The sequence below is a fragment of the Kogia breviceps genome, chromosome 7, assembly GCF_026419965.1.
Source record: "Kogia breviceps isolate mKogBre1 chromosome 7, mKogBre1 haplotype 1, whole genome shotgun sequence".
Lineage (NCBI taxonomy): Eukaryota > Metazoa > Chordata > Mammalia > Artiodactyla > Physeteridae > Kogia > Kogia breviceps.
Window position 1 is genome coordinate 27,982,138 of NC_081316.1, and position 21,862 is coordinate 28,003,999.

Here is a 21,862-nt window from a genome sequence, read left to right on the forward strand (position 1 = left end):
AGGTGGATGCTTAAGAAATCGTTACTGACTGACTACCTTACGGACTGACTGTGTGGAATGACAGGCCTTCAGTACAGTGTCATGTGCCTTTTTTTTCCCAATGCAAGGCCAGTATCCAGAAGTGTAAGCCAATTAACCTGGTTGTTAAGTTAAAAGAATAGGAAACATTTAACCCCAGACAGCACATTTCCAGTGGGATACTTATGACCCAACCATATGCCATCTGAGAGGCTTCAGTGGCTCCTACAGTAGCTATAGCCTGACGGGCACCAAAACCCCTCCAGTGCGGCCAACAGAAGGACCAGGAATTCCTATAGCGCGCAGTGCGCGAAGAATTACATTGTTACCACTTAATATTCATTGAATGTCAGCGCTGTACTTTTGTACTAGGAAAAAATAGATGAGACACAAGACACACTCCGTGCAGTGGGCTTTGTTAGCTCTAATTAGTTGGTAGTAGAACAGTGCTGATACAGCAGTTCAGCAGTTAAAGGAAAGCAGTGCCCTCGGTACAAATGTGAGTATATTTATGCATCTGGTTCTGTTATGCTTCCTTACTGTGTTTCAGCACCATTACTGTTCTGGAGCATGATGGCTAAACTGGGAGAGTTTTACCAGCTCAGAGTTGTAGAGAAACAAGAACAGCCCCATTTCTGAAAGAACTAGTGAAATCCCACATCCTTTAATTTTTGTTTTATTGTGGTAACTGGGTTTCCGGCTCCTTTGTTCTCTTTCACATTAGAAATACCTGGGAGCTCCATCTATGGCCCTAAATTGCAGTTTCACTTCTCTTTATATGTAAAGTCTGGCTAATACCGATTATATTTGGATGGATCTGGACTGTGTTCACCTTTGCATCGTCTGGAGACCAGAAAGTAAAATTGCAAAGAGAAAGAACATGTTTTAAGCTGCTTGTTTCTGAGGTCTTGCACAGGTTCCTAGTGGTGTAGGAATGAAGCAGCTAGTCATCTGGGCATCATTTGGTCCTGCCCCTCTTTTCATACTTGAAGAACAGAGGCTATAGGAGGGAAAGTGACTTGCCCAGGGTCACATAGCTAATTGATGACCAATGTAATTGAGGTTCAGGAAGGCCCTGGACACCACAACCAGAGCTTCTTTGTAATGAGGCTTGTCTCTCAACTAAAGTAGCCCCTCTAGCGACACCTGTATTGGGAAACATTCACAGTCAGTCTGACTTGACATGTCTGAGAATGAGGAACACTCTTTATCTTTACCAATATACTAAAAATCAAATTTTATGTTGCTTATTTTCCCTATGAACTATAATGTGTGGTTTTTAAAGTTTTAAGAGACTCCATTCAACTGGATAATGTACATAAGAATTGAGGGTGTCAGTGTATGGAACCCTAAAACTTGGATAGTTTTTTGTTTTTTGTGTTTTTTTTTGCAGTATGCGGGCCTCTCACCGTTGTGGCCTCTCCTGTTGCGGAGCACAGGCTCCGGACGCGCAGGCTCAGCGGCCGTGGCTCATGGGCCCAGCCGCTCCGCGGCATGTGGGATCTTCCCGGACCGGGGCACGAACCCGTGTCCCCTGCATCGGCAGGCAGACTCTCAACCACTGCGCCACCAGAGAAGCCCACTTGGATATTTTTGACAATTAATTCAAATAATTATGAGCAGTCTCTCTAGATATTAATGGCTACAAGAGTTTAGGTGGTTGATTTGCTCTCATTTTATAATTTTTGTCATCTTTTTCTCCAAGTGCAGATATATTTTTAGGTTCCAAAATTAAGTTGGTAGAAAGAGAAGTGAATTGGAAGTTAGAAAACTTGAGTTCTAGTTGTGTAGAGTGGACAAACCTGAAAAAATTTTAATACTTAACGTATTTCTTTTAATGTGTCATTGAAAAATACAACGTGTAGCCACGTCATGACTTCATAGATGATACTGTTTAGGGAAAAACTAAAAAAAAACTGTATAAAAGCTGTAAGGCGCTTAACAAAAATTAAGTAATAGTATACACAGAAAGGCAAAAACTGTAAAGAGGATATTCAAAGAAGAGAAACACAGGATTAGATCATCTCTGAAGCCCTTCCAATCTAAAAATTCTGTCACTGTACTAACTTAAGCCTGGTATTTATTTATTCATTGTTTTGCTGTCAGGTTTTGCATATCTTTACCAAACAGTCAAGTGGAGAAGGGACTGAATTCTTGTGTCTAGGGAGGATGGTGTAACATCACAAATCTCATTTTAACTCTCATGCCATCTGAATTTTCAGGGTAAAAATGAAAGCTTTAATGTCACATTCGAAAACTTTTTAAAGTCAGTGGAATGCATAAGCACAACATTGGGGTTTTCAAGTGGAATGAGGGATGATAAATACATAGAAATCCTGTTACAATGTTTTGTAAGGGTTATAGTCTACCTGGACGCTGAATTATAAGCTAACTGTGTACAATAGGCTTTTACTGCACTCTTGGCCTAAAGAAGAAATCCATGTCATAACAAACCACATGATTATAGCTTTTCTGAAGATCTGTCAATAGGACTTGCAACGCTGTGTACATTTGTTATTGGAAAAAATATCAAATATGGCCAGAAGAGGATTCCATAGTGGAAGCAATAATATTATCATATTAGTTTTTTATGGGTCAAAAACTCTAATGGGTCAAGATGGAGTAAATGAGAATGTTTTATTTGTTTGAATAGGCCATGGGATATATAAACATTTGAGCATCAACCTTTAAGAACAAGATTTGAGGCTTGGCACAAAACCTGGAGACTTAATTGGAAAACCATTTAAGATATGAACTCAGGCCTCTCCTAGGAAAGTCCTCCAGGGTGTCCAGCTCTGTTCGTTCTCCATCGCCTGTACTAGCATTTGTCTCAGATAAACAGCTCACTGGCCCATGAATCCATGTGGCCTATGAATTCTGACACTATAGATGGAGGGCTTCTGACCAATCAGATTGTATTCAGGAGATCACTAGGTTACTGGGGGAGCTTGACATCCTATCACACAAGGAAAAATTGAAGAAAATGTGGCCGCTCAACTAGGTTAGGGAAGATTTCAGGGGATTGTAATACATCTCCTCAAATATTTGAACAATTGTCAAATGGAAAAGGGACTGAATTCTTCTTTGCTATTTCAGAGTGCAGAACTAGGATTAAGAAGGAAGTGACAGGAAGGAAGTGAATGGTTTTATTGACTGTGGATTATGTGCCCAGTGCTGTGCTGGCTGTTGTTTGTGTGATCTCCTTTAATTTCACCAAGTTGTGTGGTAGCCGTTAGTATCTCCTTGTAACAGAAGGAGAGATGGAGGTCAGAGAAACTAACTACTACTACTGATAGTAGTAAAAATACTACTACTGAATTTTTTAAAAAACCAAAAACCCTAGCATATATTGTCTGCTGTGTGTCAGGCACTGTTCTAAGTACATTATTCTTGAGTACACTATTTGTCCATTATTCTTTTTCATCCTCATGGCAGTCCTATGAGTACCTCATGGCAGGTACTATTTGTATACTCATTTTATTGGTAAGGAAACCAAGGCACAGGGATTAAGCACATCGCTTGGTGTCACACTGTTAATAAATGTGGAGTGAGATTCAGAGCCAGATTGTCTGGCTTTCTAGCCAACATGCCCCACCCTCACGTCATTTTGCACCTTGACTTTCAGAGCATGTGCTGTGTGCCAATCTAGTGCCTGACAATTTATATCCTTATAGTATAATATAATAGACTAGGCATTATTATTCCCATTTTACAGATGAGGAGAAAATTGAGGCTAAAAGAATGAAATAACTTGCCTGAAACAAATAACTCGGCCAAATTGTTACTCAGTCTTCAGGCTCCAGGCCAAGTCACTTTGGACCATGCTCAGCTTTCTCAGAGTTTCTGGATCGGAAACTTTCTAGCAAGGAGAGCTATCAGTAGCCAGAATGGGCTGCCCTGTGGGAGGAGAGGGGACTCAGGAGCTCCCCTTCTCTGGAAATGCCGGAGGGAAAATTTATGTCAGCTAGGCAGGGAAGGGATAGAGATTCAAGCTTCAAATGAAGACTTGAACCCGATGCTCCCTAAGGTTTTGTCCAGCTCTGAGATTTTATGATGCTGTGTTTTCTTCTCATCTTCCCATGTCATCTTGTTTTCCCCTGGGTGTACTCAGATGTACGTGCAAATCTCAGTCTGCTGTTTGAATCTAGCTCTGGGGGTTAGATTGCCTTGGTAAGAGACTCACTTGCTAGGATATTTGACATGATTCCCTAGGGGAAATGTTAGGGCATGTGAGAAGTCAGCATAAGCGGTAAGCGGTAAGGTTGTTAACTAAGAAGGAAAATGCAGCGGGAGGGTCTTCCCACAATGTGAACAGGTAGATCTTCCCATAGCAGTCAGGGTCTCCCTTAAACTTGCTTTCACAGGAAAATGTTTGGCTGTCTTGCCTTTTTCAAGGCGTTTACCTAATGCCCAATTTGGAGACAGTCGTTTCCCTATAGGGTTGTCTCAACTTTCATTATATCCATGGCAACTTGCCTACTCTACTAGATATCTTATTTTCAGCTCTGAATGTCTTTGGGTGGAAATGCCTTCCTTCCTATGACCCCCCAGGTGATATTTGTCATGTTATTCAGTGTGGCTCTGACAGGCTGCACCATCTTGTCTTCCTGTACTCAGTCCTGTGCGAAACAAAGAACATCAGTGTCTCTGGGTCAGGGGATGTATGTACATTCTGCATCTGCATCTTTATATCCCCCAATTCCCCCATCTTCTACCTTGAGTCAACCCTCCAGATCTCTCCCCAACATCTACCAGTTGTTTCTCTTTGATGACATCAGGTTGGTGGTGTTGATGGGTGGGCTCTCTCAGCCCTCCTATGTCCCTCTGACTCATTGTTTTATTTCAGCTGAAAGCTGACAAGACATATTTTTCTTCCTTCTTCCGCTTCCCTCTTTTTTTTTTTTTTTTTTTTTGTTTTAATCCCTTGGCCTCTATTTCACTGTTAATGATGTTGGACATTTGAGTGTTTCTCTGGAGGAGGCAGGAAGGTGGGGAAGGATGTTGAAGCCACTCAAAAATTGACTGATGTTTCAATAGTCATAGAAAGTGATCTCCCAGCAGAGAGCTAAAACACGTATCATGTACCACATGATGATTCACTTCTCTAAACTGAAGAGGTTCATAGCATATATCTGTGCTCCTTTCTGCTTTATAAATTGAAAATGATGACTCTGATGTCCCTCTGATAAATTCAGTTGGACTCCTAAAGGATTTTTATGCAGTAGTTGTGCCCATAGCTTAGCTGAGTTGCGGAAAGAAAGAAACGGGATTGTCTATACTTTACCATCAGGATGAGAAATGAACTGGAAAATAAAGATATATAAATATTGAATTTATTCATATAAAGTCCAGTGGTTTCATTCAGATATTGGTGGTTTCAGTATAAATGTGCACAGTCCCATTCTAGCGAGTATCTTAACTTTAGGTATAAGAATAGAATATTACGTATCACTTTCAGGGGGTGACACAGCCTGCTGCAGCAGGGAACCGTCCTTCATTCCCTGGGAAAACTAGTTTTCGAAGATAGGCAGTATCAATTGATACAATTAGAATCACTGAGACCGAGTATAATAGAGTCTCAATAATGGAAAGGCAGACAAACATTTTTATATATATTTTATTTTTAATATTTATTTAGTTTTATTTATTTATTTGGCTGTGCCAGGTCTTAGTTGCGGTATGCGGGATCTTCATTGCCGCATGTGGGTCTTTTAATTGTGGCATGTGAACTCTTCGTTGCGGCATGTGGGATCTAGTTCCCTGACCAGGGATCGAACCTGGGCCACCTGCATTGGGAATGAGGACTCTTAGCCACTGGACCACCAGGGAAGTCCTTATATATATTTTTAAAAATCAACATTGGATATAATCAGGAGCGTTTCCAGGTTACTCATGAGATCTCAGTGGATTCGTGAATTTTCTCCATGATAACAGCATTGTTAATTTCTAACCTTTACAGGAAAAATCCATTTTTTTTTTTTTTTTGCAGAAGTTAAACTTTCTTTTTGGGTTTCCAATGAGACTCGCTGCGTTCACCAGTTCACAGTCCCTCCGTCCTTTCTGTCTTCTTCCAGCTCTCCTTTCTTCTCCCTTACTTTCCTTCTTCTCTGACAAAGATAAAATAAAATTAAAAGATTAACCATTAAAGAAATGCAGGACTATCCAGGTTGTATACTGATGTCTTTATTTCCTTCACAAAAATTGCCATTGTTCAAACAGATTGTTTCTTTTTTAAAAAGTGGAAAAAGGAACAAAAAACTAAACAAAGCCTTTAGAGGCAACATGTACAGGGAATCTTGTGTTGAGCTTTCCCTGTGTTCTCTGATGCATTTTAATGACCCAGGGTGGGGCGGTGATATGAAATATTGTTCCTTATTTAACGTTTTACACTCTCATCTCCACATTGTGTATTTGCTTGTCTTGTGACCTTTTCGTTGCATTGGTAACTGCTTGTTTTCACCCATAATCCAAAGTAAGTGTGCCTTCCTGCAGAGAAATTACAGGAAGCTGTCAGTGTAGAGTTAATATAGTTAAAGCACCCTTAACTCTGCTATAAACCCCTTAAATAATTAAAACTTATGCTTGAAGAGTCAGATTTGCATTTCTTTACCAAGTTTATTTAGCACACTTTGTTACACTCAATTAAATGAGAATGTTCTGTTTCACTTTCTTTGCTTCGGGTGGATCATTTTGCCTTTTGATTCTTGTGCCCTAGTGGTAATTTCACAGTGCTTAGGTCTCTAAAACTGAACATATATTAATGCATATGTAGATCTATACACACACCCATTAAAAGGTTTACTATTTGTACTGAATAGAATCTTTGCCCAATGCATTTGAGCATTCCAAGTAACCTAAGGTGTAACTGGGACAGCAGATCATTCATGGTGGTGAAGAAGGAGCTGGACAGAGTTGTTGGAACATCCAATGTTTTATTTAAAAAGTCCTGTTACTTCAGCATCACCTTCTGTCCCCACAACTTGATTTGTGAATCTCCCTGCGAAAACAAGAAGATAAAAGGTGTCGAATGGTTCTAGAAAGGAAATTAAATACAAGTACTACGACTCTTCACATCTCAGTTGGCAAAGCATGTGCAGAATGTTCTTCATAAATTAGTTCATTGCTTAAGTTATGCATGTTTAAGGAGGAATAAATTAGTTATCCATTTCCTAATGAATAGTGGGATCAATTGGAGCATGATGAGAGAGAAAAGTGCATCATTTTATTTCCCCAGTTGGGTTCAATATCCCTAAACTTCACCGTTAATCACTCTCTCAGTTTCCTGAGTTATTTCTGACTCTACGTGTAAGATCGTCTGGCCTTTTAATTTTCCTACCAGGTAAGTAAGACTTTTTGAATTTGCCCAGTGGGTTTGTAGATGGGAGATGCTGTCTCCTTTGCACCCAGAAGTGTTCCTTGTTACAATGGGCCCTTCTGTCTTTGCATCGGTTTGTCTGGGTGTGTTCACGGATAACAGTCAATATGTATGTGCGATGACAATTACGAGGGTTCTAATATGTTTAACTGTTATGGGATCTGTTATGTCTACTTTAGGGTCGACCCCATCCCATATGACACTCCAAAACCAGCGGGCCACACGCGGTTTGTCTGCATCTCAGACACACACTCCAGAACAGATGGTATCCAGATGCCTTATGGGGACATCCTTCTCCACACAGGCGATTTCACCGAGCTGGGACTGCCCTCAGAGGTTAAGAAGTTTAATGACTGGTTAGGTAAGGAATGATTGCGTTCTGGCGCCCCCAATTAACCTTTCCCGTCCGAGTGTCACTCACTGCGTCCTAATTGAATTAGAGCACTTGGAAGCTAGCTCAGCCATTTCTCGTATGAAATGCGGTGGTGTCTAGCTTTAATCCAATTCTGTTAATTAAAGATGAATTTTTAGATATTTAATTTTACTGTGCATCCTTTCAGTGCCTGGCCTCAGTGGCTCTGGGGCAAAGGGATGGAAAGCTTTGAAACCAATCTCATCTCACTCATTTTGCTTTAATGAGGGCATTCATTGGCACACATGAGATGTAGAATCATATTTTTAATTCATTGGCTCTGCAATCTTTCCCAGATATTATGAGTGAAGACCTACTAGTAAGAGACCATTTCTAAGGAATGAAGGAGGATGTAAACGCCCTTATATAAGGGGAGGGTCCTAGCACAGGGCTGCTTGGGGGCAGCTTTCCCAAGTGAACCAGAAGGGTGTCCTAAGACCCCTGAAAAGATAAGATGTCCTGCTGTAAAGCTCCACAAATTTGGAATACGAAAGGAAAGGGTAATAGCAACTCTTTGGTTTCTGTAGAGGCACCCATGGGTCGGGGTTATGGGAAAAATGTTGACTCCTGGGTCAGGCAGTTGCCAAATATTAGCATTACAAGGCAGTCATGGGGTTTTTCATAGCGAGATTAGATGACAGATCTTTTTCAGAATCCTCTTAGGTGAGGGAAAGGAGTGTAAGGGTTCTGAGATTTTAGAATCTCCAAAGACACTGAAGAATTACATAGTAAAGAGTAAAACTCACTCCACAAGAATAATGTCATGAATAATGTGTCAGCGAACAAAAATTACTCGGGAGATTTAAGCAGAAACTTGAAAATTCATTTTTCCATCAAACTAAAGCAGGGTTTGAGACATTTTAAAATAATTGATTAAGTGATAAAATATATGTGTTAATGGAAAACAATATTCATTAAAAACAGTTAAAATATTTAAAAAATAATGAGCCTAACTATAACATAACTATTTTGAGTTTTCCTGTGACCTTGCACATCTATCCACCTTTTATAAAGTTGACATCAGAGTACATATCTGCTCTTTTACTTTCGTCTGTTTTCATTTGATAGTATTAGTAAGATTTTCATTGATTTTGCATAACTTCCATATTTATCCTTTTTGATAGCTGTATGGCATTTGTATTGTTCTGTATTTTTATTTAATAAGACATCCCTCTAGAAAATGAACATTTAAATTGATAACAATTTTTCCTCTGAAGCTAGCACTGAAATGTGCGTTTTCATTTGTATATGTCTTTTTGCTTCCATTGACTTATTTCGTAGGGTAAAATACTGTATGAGTTAAATTACTAAGTCAAAGGATATGAAATTGTTTATGATTCTTGCTGTACATTGGCATCTTGCTTTCCAAGGGGATTGTAGCTGTATACTGAATATACCAATTTTACCACGATCTTGGCAACATTGGATATTGGAGCTTTATATTTTGTACTGTTTCAGTAGATATTCAGTCATCTCACTTAAAACAGCAAGATATCTTAATGTCATTCAGCATAATCTCATTTTTGCAAATGACTCCGATACAGAGAAATTAAATGACTTTCTCAGTGCCTCCTTGTGGTAGAGCTGGGCTTATAATCCAGATCTTCTCACTCCTCTTTTGCATCTGTCAAATTTGCTTTCAAGTACTATTATCTCTTCATTTTAGCAACTTGTATTTATAAACTATTAGCAGACAAAATTATTTGGGGTTGAATTTTGACAGTCTTAAACTATTCTGTGACAACTGAATCTCAACACAGAAATGATCTCGCTGCATTGACAATGTTGATTTGTAAAGGAGTAACCCTGTGGGAAGCGTTTACAGAAATAAAAGACAGGATAGATCCTGGTTATAATCTTGTTTAGCCACTGACCTTGGGCAACTGAGTTAACCTCGCTTTTCCCCTTGGTTTCCCTCTGTAGAACCAAGGATTAATACCACCTGTCTTTCTGGTTTGTTGTGCAGATTAATCAGTAAATGATTGCAGCTAGGAAGTTTTTGTGGGCCATTAATAACTGAATGGGGAATGTGGCGAACGAACCATCAACAGATATTAAAGGGTGAAAACAAGAGGAGGTCAGAGGAATTATTTAGTAGAATGGAAGTAAACACGGGGAGATTTTATAAGGGAGTGTACTCCATAGATGGAAAAGTGCCATAACTAAGGAAATAAAAATGTAAAGAAATAAAATGCTGAGGTCCAATTGCAAGGTCAGTTCCTTCTTGTCCCATTTCCCCTCTGATCTCCTGAGGCAGGAGGAAGAGGTCTCTGCAAGGGACGCAGAATGTGAGGCTGAAGGGAGCCCACAGCAGGGTAAGGATAGAGAAGTTTGGAATCCCATAGGGAAAGCCCAGAGTAGCTCAGTTACCCCAGCAACCTCAGGGTGCTCCAAGGGTGAGAGATGGTGTGTGATGACACTCTACCACTTGGCTCAGTTGGGAACCTCTCACCTGAAAAGAGTGCTTCCAGCAACAGCTGCCAGGTGGTCTAGGAGAGTGGAGTCAGGGGTCATCAGTCTAGGGCTTTTGCCATAACAGGGCATTCAACTCTCACCAGAATGGTTCCTCACAGGTTTGGCAGGCACTGATATCCAGTGAACCTCTAACTGATTTCCATCTCTCTAATCTAGGCCACCCTGATTCTTGGAAACAGCCTGACCATCCCCCAGGCTCCCTTACTTTCCCCAAAGGCTAATCTATTTCGGCTATAGGCTAGGCACTCCTTCTATCCCTATAATATCCTTTGAAGGTTGCTTATGTTATCTGCATTTTACAGATGAGGAACCTGGAGCTCAGCTGGGCTATCTTACCCGAGATCATTTAGCAGAAAAGAAACTCAGAGTGGCTAAGAAATCCACCCAGATTCACTCAGTGAGTAAACTTGGGGTTGTCTGACCCCCAAGTTATGAGCCCTTTCCCATTCCGTCATGTTATGAGTGGGTTTATGGCAGCTAGGAAGCTTGCAGACTTTAGGCTTGAATTAACTGTGGTAGCTTCCAGCAGCTTCGTGTGGAAGTTGAATAGCTATTTGACCATGTGCTGTTATTTTAAAGATGTAGTTAAGCTCTGCCCATCTCGAATCTCACGCTGACCTACCAGCTACAGGGGCTGAGAATCCCATCACGAGTTCTGTGTTGGTTCAGACACAATGGGTGCCTGGTTAATTTGTACATACGCCACCTGGCAGGAGGAACACACAAAGTTACTAATACAAAGTAGTTTATGAGATAAGCAGGTGGCACAGGGTCATAAGATGATAGGACCCAAACTAGGTACAGCCAAAGGTTGGAAAGGTAATGCAGCCTGTAATGATTATGAGCGGCTGGGAAGAGCCTGTGTTGAATTCCCTGCCTTTCATAAGTTGCTTCAACTCCTGAGCCTTGATTTTCTCATTTGTAAAATGGGCGTAATGATAATAATATACCCCATGGTTGCTGTGAGAATATACTCTGTGATAAAGCTTCTACCATTCTTAACACACCCCTTGGCCTCTGGACTTTCACCAGATAGTGTAGAGGGAGACAACCGAGCCAGCGGCATAGAATGCAGAAGGCAGAGACTAAAAAGGACTGGCGCCATAGATTTAAGAGGAATTTAGAGAGGCTGAAGACAGGTCTCCCTCTTAACAGTTACACTAGTGGTACTGTAAGAAGACTTGGAGGTCCCACCTCTTCATTTGATGGAAGGGAAAACTGAGGCCAGAGAGATTATATGAATTACTCAAGGTCACTCAGATAATTAATGGTCTTGTTGGGACTGAGACTTGTATTGTCTATGGGTGGCAGGGGCTAGACGCCATACCTCTTCCCCCACCCCTCCGTTACAAGTATCATTTCATGCAGTCCTCAAAATAACTTGTGAAGTAGCTTCTATGACTTACGAGTAAGCTATCATCAGCTTCTTTATTCCTTAGGAGGAAAACTGAGCCTTGGTGAAGTGAACTTACCTAAGATCACATGACTAGGAGGTGACCTGAGGATTTGATAGTAGGTCTATCAGACTCTACTTCCCATTTGTGTTCTCCTGTCTTTCTCTATTCCCAGTCTGGGGCTTGTAATCCCTGCTGGAGGGACTGTATCCTGAGTAAAATGGTGGTTTTTTAATAACTACCTTTCTAAACATACACACTAACACATATATCGGCTCAGAACCTAAGGTGGGTCTGTGTCATTTCTCATATGTCAGAGGTGTGGGAAAGAGGTACAGATAGGTCTTTGCTCAAGAACTACTTTTTAAGGTGATAGTTAAATCCTATAGTCCCATTCAGTGTTAGTTCAGATATGCTCCAGGGGTGTCATGACTGAATAGGCTTTGGGGAGATGAACTGGGATCCTAGCCACTCAACCATTATGGCATTTTCTTTTTTATCTTGGCACAAAAGTATCTCAGTCACAGACTAGGCTTAAAAATAAACTTGCCAACTATAGATTAATTGCCATTTAAAATGTAGTTGTTTTTATTGTTGGTAAATTCTAAACCGCTGAAACGCCTGAAGGCACCTTTTGTGAGGCAGTGGGTCGTGTGTGTGGTCTTCCTTCACTTTGCCCCTATGGTCTTCCTGTGTGTCTTTGATGTTCTTTACTGATCACTTGATTTCATCGCTCCTGTCCTCTCATCTTGAGAATATCTGTGGTAACCTTCTTCTTGAATATGCATCTATGCCCATGGACGCTGCACAAATGGAGGTCTTATCATTGGATTGCACACCCACCTTCATATTTCCAACTTTCAGTTACACCCACACCAACTTTCTTCCCATCCCGCGAATGCACATGCCCTTCCACACCGCTTTCCTGTTGCAAACCCTGTTCCCACTTCCCGGAATGACCTTCTCCTCCGGGAGAACTCCTTCATCCTTTATGACTGGTTCTTTTTCCCTTAACACTTTGGTCAGGCATCTGTGCAGCCCTTCCCGTGGTTGTTATGTCATCGTTTCTTTGTCTGTCCCCTGCCTACCGAGTGTTCCTTGTACACCCAAGTTCTGAGTAGGCCGTAGAGCATAGTCAGTACACACAAAGGATTGTTCAATCACTGAGTGAATGAATGAACACAAAGGATAGGACTGTTCTTCTGCCTGCACTTTTGGCCAAAACTTTAAAATTATGTTGTGCTGCATATAAAATGTCTTGCCCTGCCTTTCCTTTTCCTTTTTGTCTTCAAGGTATGTATCCAGTTGGCTGTTGTTAGTGATTCCTATATACTGTGCAGAAATGCTTAAAAAGGGTTTGTGGTGGTTGTTTTGTTTCCTGTATTATAATTAGAAAGACAGCTTTCTTGGGTGTCCTGTTCTTTTAGCTGAAAGTTGATGTTTAACAATCTAGTCACTCAAAATCCCTTTTAACACAGCACCAATGCCATGAAATTAAAATTATGGCTTTTCTTGGGTCTCAGTTGTCATTTAATAGCTCTGAGTTTCAGTTTCTCCAGGCCTAAAAGAAAGAATGAAAATGCTTCCTTGGAAGATCTCAAGAAAAGGGTTCTTTGTATTTGTAGGAGCACCGTTTTAGGCACAGTTATAACAGAGTATGACTGTAGCAAACATCCCAGATCATAGACACACAAACTGATTTTGCCCCTTTCAGAATAATCATACCGGGAGAATGTGTTCCTCTTCCAGTGATCTTGCTATTGGCCCAAAGCTTTGGAGCTGGTCTTTGGGAAAAGCTTTCACAGCCTGGTCTATTTATTTTATTCTTATAATACATGTAATGTTCATTCCTGATAACTTAGAAAATAGGGATAAGTGAAAGAAGATAACAAAAGTACCCATGGTCAGAGATACCACTGTTAACATTTTTAAAGAATGCTTTCTATTGAATAGAATGGGGTGATTCTATACAGAATGTTTTCTATTGATACACACGTACGCATACATACACGTGAGTGCTTTTTACCAAAATAGAGATCTTACAGTAACACTGTTTTGTAGTCTGTGTTTCATCTTAACAATATATCAAGAACAACTTTCCACATCAATAAATATGGCTAAAATAGTTTTTCCCAAAAAAGCATACTTTCAATATAAATAGGATACACATGTTATAGAAATTCAAGTTTTTGACATGTGCAAAGTAGGAAATATACATTCCTCTGTATAATCCTGTCTCCAGAGTAATTACTATTCGATGTGTAGCATTTGAGAAGTTTTTCTACTTTCTATTTTGAATATCCTCAATAGCAGCAAGTCTTTACCCTTTAAGTGTTTTTGTTTAAGGAATTTTTTTTTTTTCCTTTTCACAATTTGTTGATTTTATTTTAACCATCCTCATCCATGTTCTCTGCTGTTATAATAGTCAGTCTCTACACAGATGACCATTTCTCAGCAGCCCATTTCTCAAGGTACACAGCAGATGGTTCTAAAGACTCTGGCCCTTGCTCTGTAGTTACTGGCTACACTGGTAATTACTTGAAGTGGTGAAGTTGTCCAGGGTTCTTTTTTTTTTTTTTTTTTTTTTTCGGTACGCGGGCCTCTCACTGTTGTGGCCTCTCCCGTTGCGCAGCACAGGCTCCGGACACACAGGCTCAGCGGCCATGGCTCACGGGCCCAGCCGCTCCGCGGCATGTGGGATCTTCCCGGACCGGGGCACAAACCCGTGTCTCCCGCATCGGCAGGCGGACTCTCAACCACTGCGCCACCAGGGAAGCCCCTGTCCAGGGTTCTTGGTCCTGGCAGGACTGTTTTCATTCAGTTTCTTATTCATCTTGTGATAATGGCTGGAACACTGTTGTCCTTCTTGTTCCTTTAGGATTTCATGAAACGATGGTAGTTATTGGAGAGGCTTTTTTTCCCCCTGAACTCCCTTGAAGGGCCCTGTTTAATTTCATGTTGCCTTAGCCTGGAAGGGCCACAGAGTGAAATCAGAGGACATTGTTTTAGGGGAAGCGGTTAGGGACAGGATGGAAAGGCAGGCTTCGCCAGAAGGAGTACAAGATGAGAATGGTGTGTTTGTACCACCAATGGCAAGCAGGAACCTTGGAGGGAAGGGAACCCATGGGGAAGAAGAAGGGAAGCATGGGTAGGGTCGTTTGGCCTTGCCACCATCTCTGTTTAAGGAGTATTTTTTTTTTTTTTTTTTTTTTTTTTTTTGTAGTACGTGAGCCTCTCACTGTTGTGGCCTCACCCTTTGCAGAGCACGGACTCCAGACACACAGGCTCAGCAGCCATGGCTCACGGGCCCAGCCGCTCTGCGGCATGTGGGTTCTTTCCAGACTGGGGCACGAACCCGCATCCTCTGCATCGGCAGGTGGATTCTCAACCACTGCGCCACCAGGGAAGCCCTTAAGGAGTATTTTTAAAAGTTAATAGAGCTATGCATATTGTCCTGTAACTTAAAAAAAAAAAAAAATTACAGCAGAGCATTCTGCTGAAGGGGTGCACTCTGGCTTATTTAGCTAGATCTTTACTAGTAGACACCTATGGTGTTTTCATTTTTCTTTATTATTATCTAAACTGGTGTGATGAGCATCCTTCTTGCTCTCTCCTTGCAAACATCCTTAGTTTATAGGATATCTTCCTATAAGTAGAATTGTTGCTTCAAATGATAAGTACTTTTAATAAAGGTTTTAATATGTATTGTCAAATTTCCCTATATAAAGATTGTAATTTCTTTCTAATACTCTAGTAGTATTTGGGAGTTGGTGTCACATATTTTTGAATATCCTCAGTGGCAGAAAATCTTCACCCTTTAAGGGCTTTTTATTATTTATTTATTTATTTATTTACCCCAATAGAGAAGGTTACCTTCCTCCAATAAGGGTTTTTTAAAAATGACTATAGGGGCTTCCCTGGTGGCGCAGTGGTTGAGAGCCCGCCTGCCGATGCAGGGGACACGGGTTCGTGCCCGGGTCCGGGAGGATCCCACATGCCGCGGAGCGGCTGGGCCCGTGAGCCGTGGCCGCTGAGCCTGCACGTCCGGAGCCTGTGCTCCGCAACGGGAGAGGCCACAGCAGTGAGAGGCCCGCGTACCGCAAAAAAAAAAAAGAAAAAGACTATTGACTCTTTTTTTAATTGTGAAAGCCTACGTACGTACTCATTGTGAAAAAATGCAAATGACTGTACAGAAAAAAAACAAGTTAACTACTCTTCACAGCGGGAGTGTATCCTGTCATGTGGTGTATGAATGCATGTGTGTGTGTATTGATGTATGAAAAAACAGTATGGTGTCAAGTTAAGAGCATGAGTACCAGATTTAGTCTGCGTGTGTTTAAATCCTGGTTTCAACATTGTTAATTTTGTGATCTTCAATTTATTCATCTGTAAAAGGAGAGTTATTAATGCTTAGTGTATCTTACCTACAAGGATTGTGGTGAGGTTAAATATGATAGTGGGTACCCAATGTGTACAGGTAGTGAATGGTCACTAAATGTTACCTTCTACCCAAGCTGCCATGAATCCTCCTTTCTGTCCTTCTGGTGAATTTCTCTTATTCCCCGGGACGCCAGAACTTCAGGGTAGGTAGCCCTACATTCTCTTGTGGCACAGTGACCTCTGGCCGATGGCCCACTCTGCCTGTGGGGCATAGAAAAGGATGAGAACCATGGCCTGTCTGGTCCCCGGAAACCTGGCCCTGTCTCCTTTCCCACACACAACACACAAAGACGTCTCCTTGGATTCGAATTAACCTGTGAACCACACACCTGAGGAGGCCAGGCTTCAGTCTCCCGTCATCTCCCTTGTCTCCCTCCTTGAATCTGGCCCACTGACTCGCCACCCCTACACGTGCACACAGTGTCACAGACTCTCCTGAAAACCATTCCTGCCCAGTAGTTCCTGTCTTACAAACTCCAGCACACCAGGCTTTAGCCAGGTTATCGATGGCAGATTTCAATTTATTTTTTAAACTCTTACACATAATGCTTTCTAGGTGTGGTTTGCACATTTAAGGTTGGAGCTTGCGACGTGGGCAAGTTGAGATATACCATTTTGAATAAAAAACAATTATGTGACATAATGGCAACAAAATAAATAAGTCATGGGTCTGTAGAGTACAGCACAGTGACTATAGTTAATAATACTATATGCTATAGTGTAGTATAGTAGTATATACTATAGTATAGTTATACCCATAATTATTGCACATTTGAAAGTTGCTAAAAGAGCAGATCTTAAAAGTTCCCATCACCTGAAAAAAATTTGGTAACTATGTGTAGTTACAGATATTAACTAGGTTTACTGAGGTGATCATTTTGCAATATATGCAAATATTGAATCATTATGTTGTACACCTGAAACTGATATATTATGTCAATTATGCCTCAATAAAAATAAATAAGTAAAAACAGAACAAAACAATAATGTGACATAAGGCAACTGCTTTCTAGTAAAGTGCCTAGCAGTTCCCAAATAAAAGTTTCAGAAATGATTTGAGCAGGGTACCCTCATTGGAATGTTTACAGTGATATAACTTTATGATCACTTAATAGTCATGTCTAATAACGAGGTAAAGGTAAGAGGCTTTAAGAAGGGCAAACAAGATGACTTTTCCCATGATTTATAGAGGAGAATGTGCGAGACAGTTTCTTAGAGCCTAGAATTCCCTGGTTCTTATTGTTTACAGTTTTAGTATCAAAGAAGTTTCTTAATCTTCAGTTTGTTCACAAAAACAGTATCTGACATGCTGTACTCTTCAGCTTTTGACTCATAACTTGTTTTCCCCAGTTATCACCCTAGAGTTATAGTTTATTTAATGGCTTCTCTTTCTGTTTAAATTTATTTATAGCTTCTCTTTCTAAGCCATTTCCCTAGGTTTATTTTTTCCTTAATATGACATTCTAGAATAAAAGTGTCTATGAGCTGCCTATATATTCTATCAGGTGGATGCAGAGATCCTGTTTTCCTGTCTGTAACAGTATAGGGTGAGTATCTGTGTAATCCAAATAACAGTTGATTCATGCTTACTATTTACTTGTCCTTTATATTGAAGAATCTTTTCTCCTAAAGTGAATTACTTCATGAGTCAATTCATATATAAATACATTTTTCCCAATAAGGATAAAATTAACTTTAAAGTATAGGTCATTTTATTAAATACAGTACTTAAAAAAAGAAACAAACAACCAAACACAGAATAGTTGAATATGCTCAAATAAGTAAGATTGGGTTTTGTTCCAATGGAAAAGGATCATCAGTGACCTGAGGACACAAAGGCTAGGTCGTTTCGTGATCCATGTGAACCTAATCCTCTCTGTTATGGGCCAGCCATTTTCTTAAATTACATTAATTACACTGCTTCTAATTTATATGACATCTTTCCTCCAAAGGACTCAAACTACCTTCGAGTATATTAGATCATTGATGCTTATAATGGTCCAGGGAAGTTGATATGGGCAGACAGTATTACCCCTGTCTTGCTGATCAATGGATGGAGATCCAGAAAGGTAGAAGGACAGACTGGGGTCATACCATGAGCCAATCCAGGAGCTGAGATGAGAGCTTTGAACCACTCTTTGAACCTTCACTTCTAAAGCTTCCTGCTTCCTCCTTTGCTGAAATATCCCCATCTCCTAAAGAGAAATAGACATGGCCAAGACACATATAACCATTACTTCATCAGTTTAACTGAAAAAAAACCACATAAACACTGTCCTGAAGTGGGTGAATCTTTCCTCACTTTACTGTTTGAAAATTGTATCACTATTAAAAATAAATAAATGAAATTTTAAAAGGAGCTCTTTGGAAATAAAAAAAAGTCCCCAACTTTTCCAAACTGTCTGGCTAAGAGGCAATATTGAAGCCCCCAAACTGTATAATCCTAAGTCTGGACCAGGATCCTTGTATCCCAGAAAGTGAAGAGACTTCATCCTCAAAGGATTATTTGCATGTGATCTCCTCTGGACCAGGTCCTGCTTTGTGGTAGGCGCTGAGAATGGAGAAGGGAACAAGAGAGCAGTGTCACTGCCTTTAGCATCCAGCCTTGATGGTCAGGATTATTTCCCTGATTTTATAACTTAGGCAGCTAGAACTCAGGAAGTTTAAACATCTTCCCCAATTTTGCACAGGACTAGGGGCTTTATCTTCCACGTGGGTGTGATGCCATTTCTCATCCTGCACTATTTCTACATATCAAAACCTGGGAGATTATTTTCATTCTCTGAGGTTTTATTTGTGTCATGGAGTCCTGATTTTATCTCAATCTGTTTCTTTTTCCGGATACTTGCACTTAACTGGAGACTAGGTATTTTGCCACAGATGGTAGAAGGTACACAGATACCTCAACGACGATATATCTCAAACCGAATTAGTATCTCCTCCATTCTTCTGCTCATTCTTCTGAATTCCCGTTTCTGATTCACATGACCATTAACCCAGGCACCTAAACCTCCTCTATCTAAATGTGACTGTGTTTTGTCAGTTTTCCTTCTTGAGTGTCTGTTGTACCTAAAGAAACTGCCAAGGCTCAGCCTACCATTCATTTTCCTGGAACTGTTGAATAACTAATGCTTACTGAGTACTCACCATTGCCTGACTATTTACAAGAATGAACTCATTTAATCTTCACAACATTCAGGTGGGTTGATACTGCTATCACCATTTTCACAGATGCGGTAGAGGCACAGGACCCTTTTCCCATGGATTATGCCTTCAGACTCATATTTTCTGGAATGCATCTCAGGAACCATTTACTGATGGAATAAAGTCTGTTATGCCATTCAAGGCTCTTCATGAGCTGGTCCAATCTCTCTGCCCAGCTTCCCTCCCCAACATACTTCTCTCCACCCTCTCTTTATTTCTTTGGGCTTATGTCATATCTTTTCTCTCTTGCTAGCCCTCTGGCCACAGACACATGCTGGTCCAGAGTCGTTCCCACCTTATCCATTTCCTGGGTCTGTTGGTCTCTGCTCAAACCTCTTTGGTGAGATCTTATTTTTCCTACTTCTGTGTCTTCTTATTTATTATCAGTCTTGCTCCACTGAATGCAAGCTCCGTGAGGGTCTGGACTTGTCTCATTTACCATTGTCATATCCTCTATACCTACAAGAGTATACCTCTGCGCAGGAGCTGCTCAACACGTGTGCTCCGGTTGGATGGGTAGAGGAAGGAAAGCAAGCTCCCTGAGAGCAGGGGTGTGTCTCTCTGCTCCTTGTCGTCGATGAGGTCGCAAGCATGGTGCCATGTGCATAGTAAGCGCTCAACAGATTTTTGCTGAATAACTGAATATTTGCTCCTATGGCTCTCACTGCCTGCCTGCAAACCTTGTTCCCTTTCTTCTGTGAATTTTGTCCATTCTTTAAGGCCCAATTCAAAGGTTACCTCTGTTACGAAACTGGCCCTGCTTTCCCAGTCGGTCGCCGTCTTTTCCTGCCCTCCGTATGGTGTTTAGACCGTTAGCACACATTACGCAAGGGCTTCTCATCTCCTCTTTTGATTATGAGTCTCCTAAGAGCGTATTGCCAGCGAAGTCTTAAGCAAATAGAGACTCTGTAATAAATGTTTGGTTTCTTCACTTCCTAGTTGTATTTCCATGAACAAAATGCATTGCTTCCCTGATGTTCAGCCACCTCTCTCCTCCAGCAAGGAGAAATAGAGTTGTGAGGGTAACGTTTGAGGGACATCCTCAGAAGATGTCAAGTGCCATGTAAACGTTAGAGATGATCATTTTATTTTAACATCACATCACGTTCTTACATCAGAAACCTTCGAATGGATTTCCAGACCCCACCACACGTTTCTGGATAAAGACAGCCATCCTTGTACCAAAGTGACTCCAGGTTTGGCTTTGAACTTGCTGATACTGCATAGGTCGTTTCCGTCTCAGCTCTCCCACCTCCTCCCAGCCCGCCTGCATATTGTCTCCTGGAATCTTTTTTTCCAGCTGTCCCCTGGGTTTTTTGACCATTTTCCTGGCCCAGAAGCTGCATGGAGAGTCAGTTCTGCTTTTAGTCTATCACTCGACTTGCTAATTCTTGACGTCCTCCCTCTCCCCCTTTGACTGATACATTTTTATTACTGGTTTTGCATGCGAGTCTTCAGGTTTTCACTCTGCCTGACCCCTGTGGTCACTTAGTGATTACATGCACCAGCTGAGGTAATTTATTCACTTTGTTTTGGTGTGAACACGTCCCATGGGTCTTGTAACTGCTGTAATCACTTGACCCTACTGACTGTTAAATGCCTTAAACACAGTTATTTTAAATTTATAATTGTTTTCATTAAAAATCCCTTATAGTAACTTAGCTGACCTTGCTGTCAACTTGGCATAATGTGCAAGGGGGGGAGAAATGAAAATAATATAGTACTCATCAGAGATAACACGGCAAATCATTAGCTCACCCCACGCATGCTCACTTGGAGTCATGCAAGGAAGACGAACGAGAAGAGGACATAATTGTAGAACTGTCCACGTAATTCAGTTCAGCCATTCCTGCACACGGGGCAGGCCACTGGCCTACGGAGCGGAAAGTGGAGTGCAGTCCAAGGTAAAGTACCAGAAGGGCCATTAAGGTGTAGACAGCGCTTCTCACACCAGTGGGTGGCCCCAGTTGATTGATCATTTTTCAATGAACATTTTTATACTTCTTATTTTGAATCTAATTTCAAATTTCAGAGAAGTTGCAAGAATAATACAATGAACTCCAATATACCCTACACCCAGATTCCCCAACTTAGTTTTGCCTCATTTGCTTTATCATTCTTTCTTTCTCCATCTCCCTTCCTCCCTCCCTCCTTCTCTTCCTCCCTCCCTTCCTTCCTTTCTTTCTTTTCTTCTGAAGCATTTGAGTGTGTGCTACAGATGTCAGGCCCTTTACTCTAAATTTTTCAATGACTCTTTCTTGAGAACATGGCTATTCATTTACATTAACCCACTACAGTTTTCAAAGTCAAACATAAATTGATACAATTCTATTATTTAATCTCAGACTTTTTTTTTTCAGATTTTGCCAATTGTCCTAGTAATGTCCTTTATAGCATTTTTTTTCTCTATTCCAGGATCCAATCCAGAATCATGCCTTGCAATTAGTTTTAAAAACCAAACCAAATCAGACTAAATCAAAATACTGTTTCTCACTTTCTTACCCTTAAAGAGTGAGGAGGTTATAAAGGAAACTTGACCCTATA

The 21,862-nt window shown here is 40.8% G+C and overlaps 1 protein-coding gene across 2 annotated transcripts in view; it reads left to right on the plus strand.

Moving 5' to 3' along the window:
* MPPED2 (metallophosphoesterase domain containing 2) overlaps positions 1-21,862 on the plus strand; it is a 178,033-nt gene that overhangs the window by 41,199 nt on the left and 114,972 nt on the right. For both annotated transcript variants that reach the window (XM_059070869.2, XM_067038068.1), the window contains exon 3: positions 7,573-7,754. In XM_059070869.2, coding sequence (XP_058926852.1) covers positions 7,573-7,754 — 182 coding nt within the window. The remainder of the gene's footprint in view (positions 1-7,572; positions 7,755-21,862) is intronic.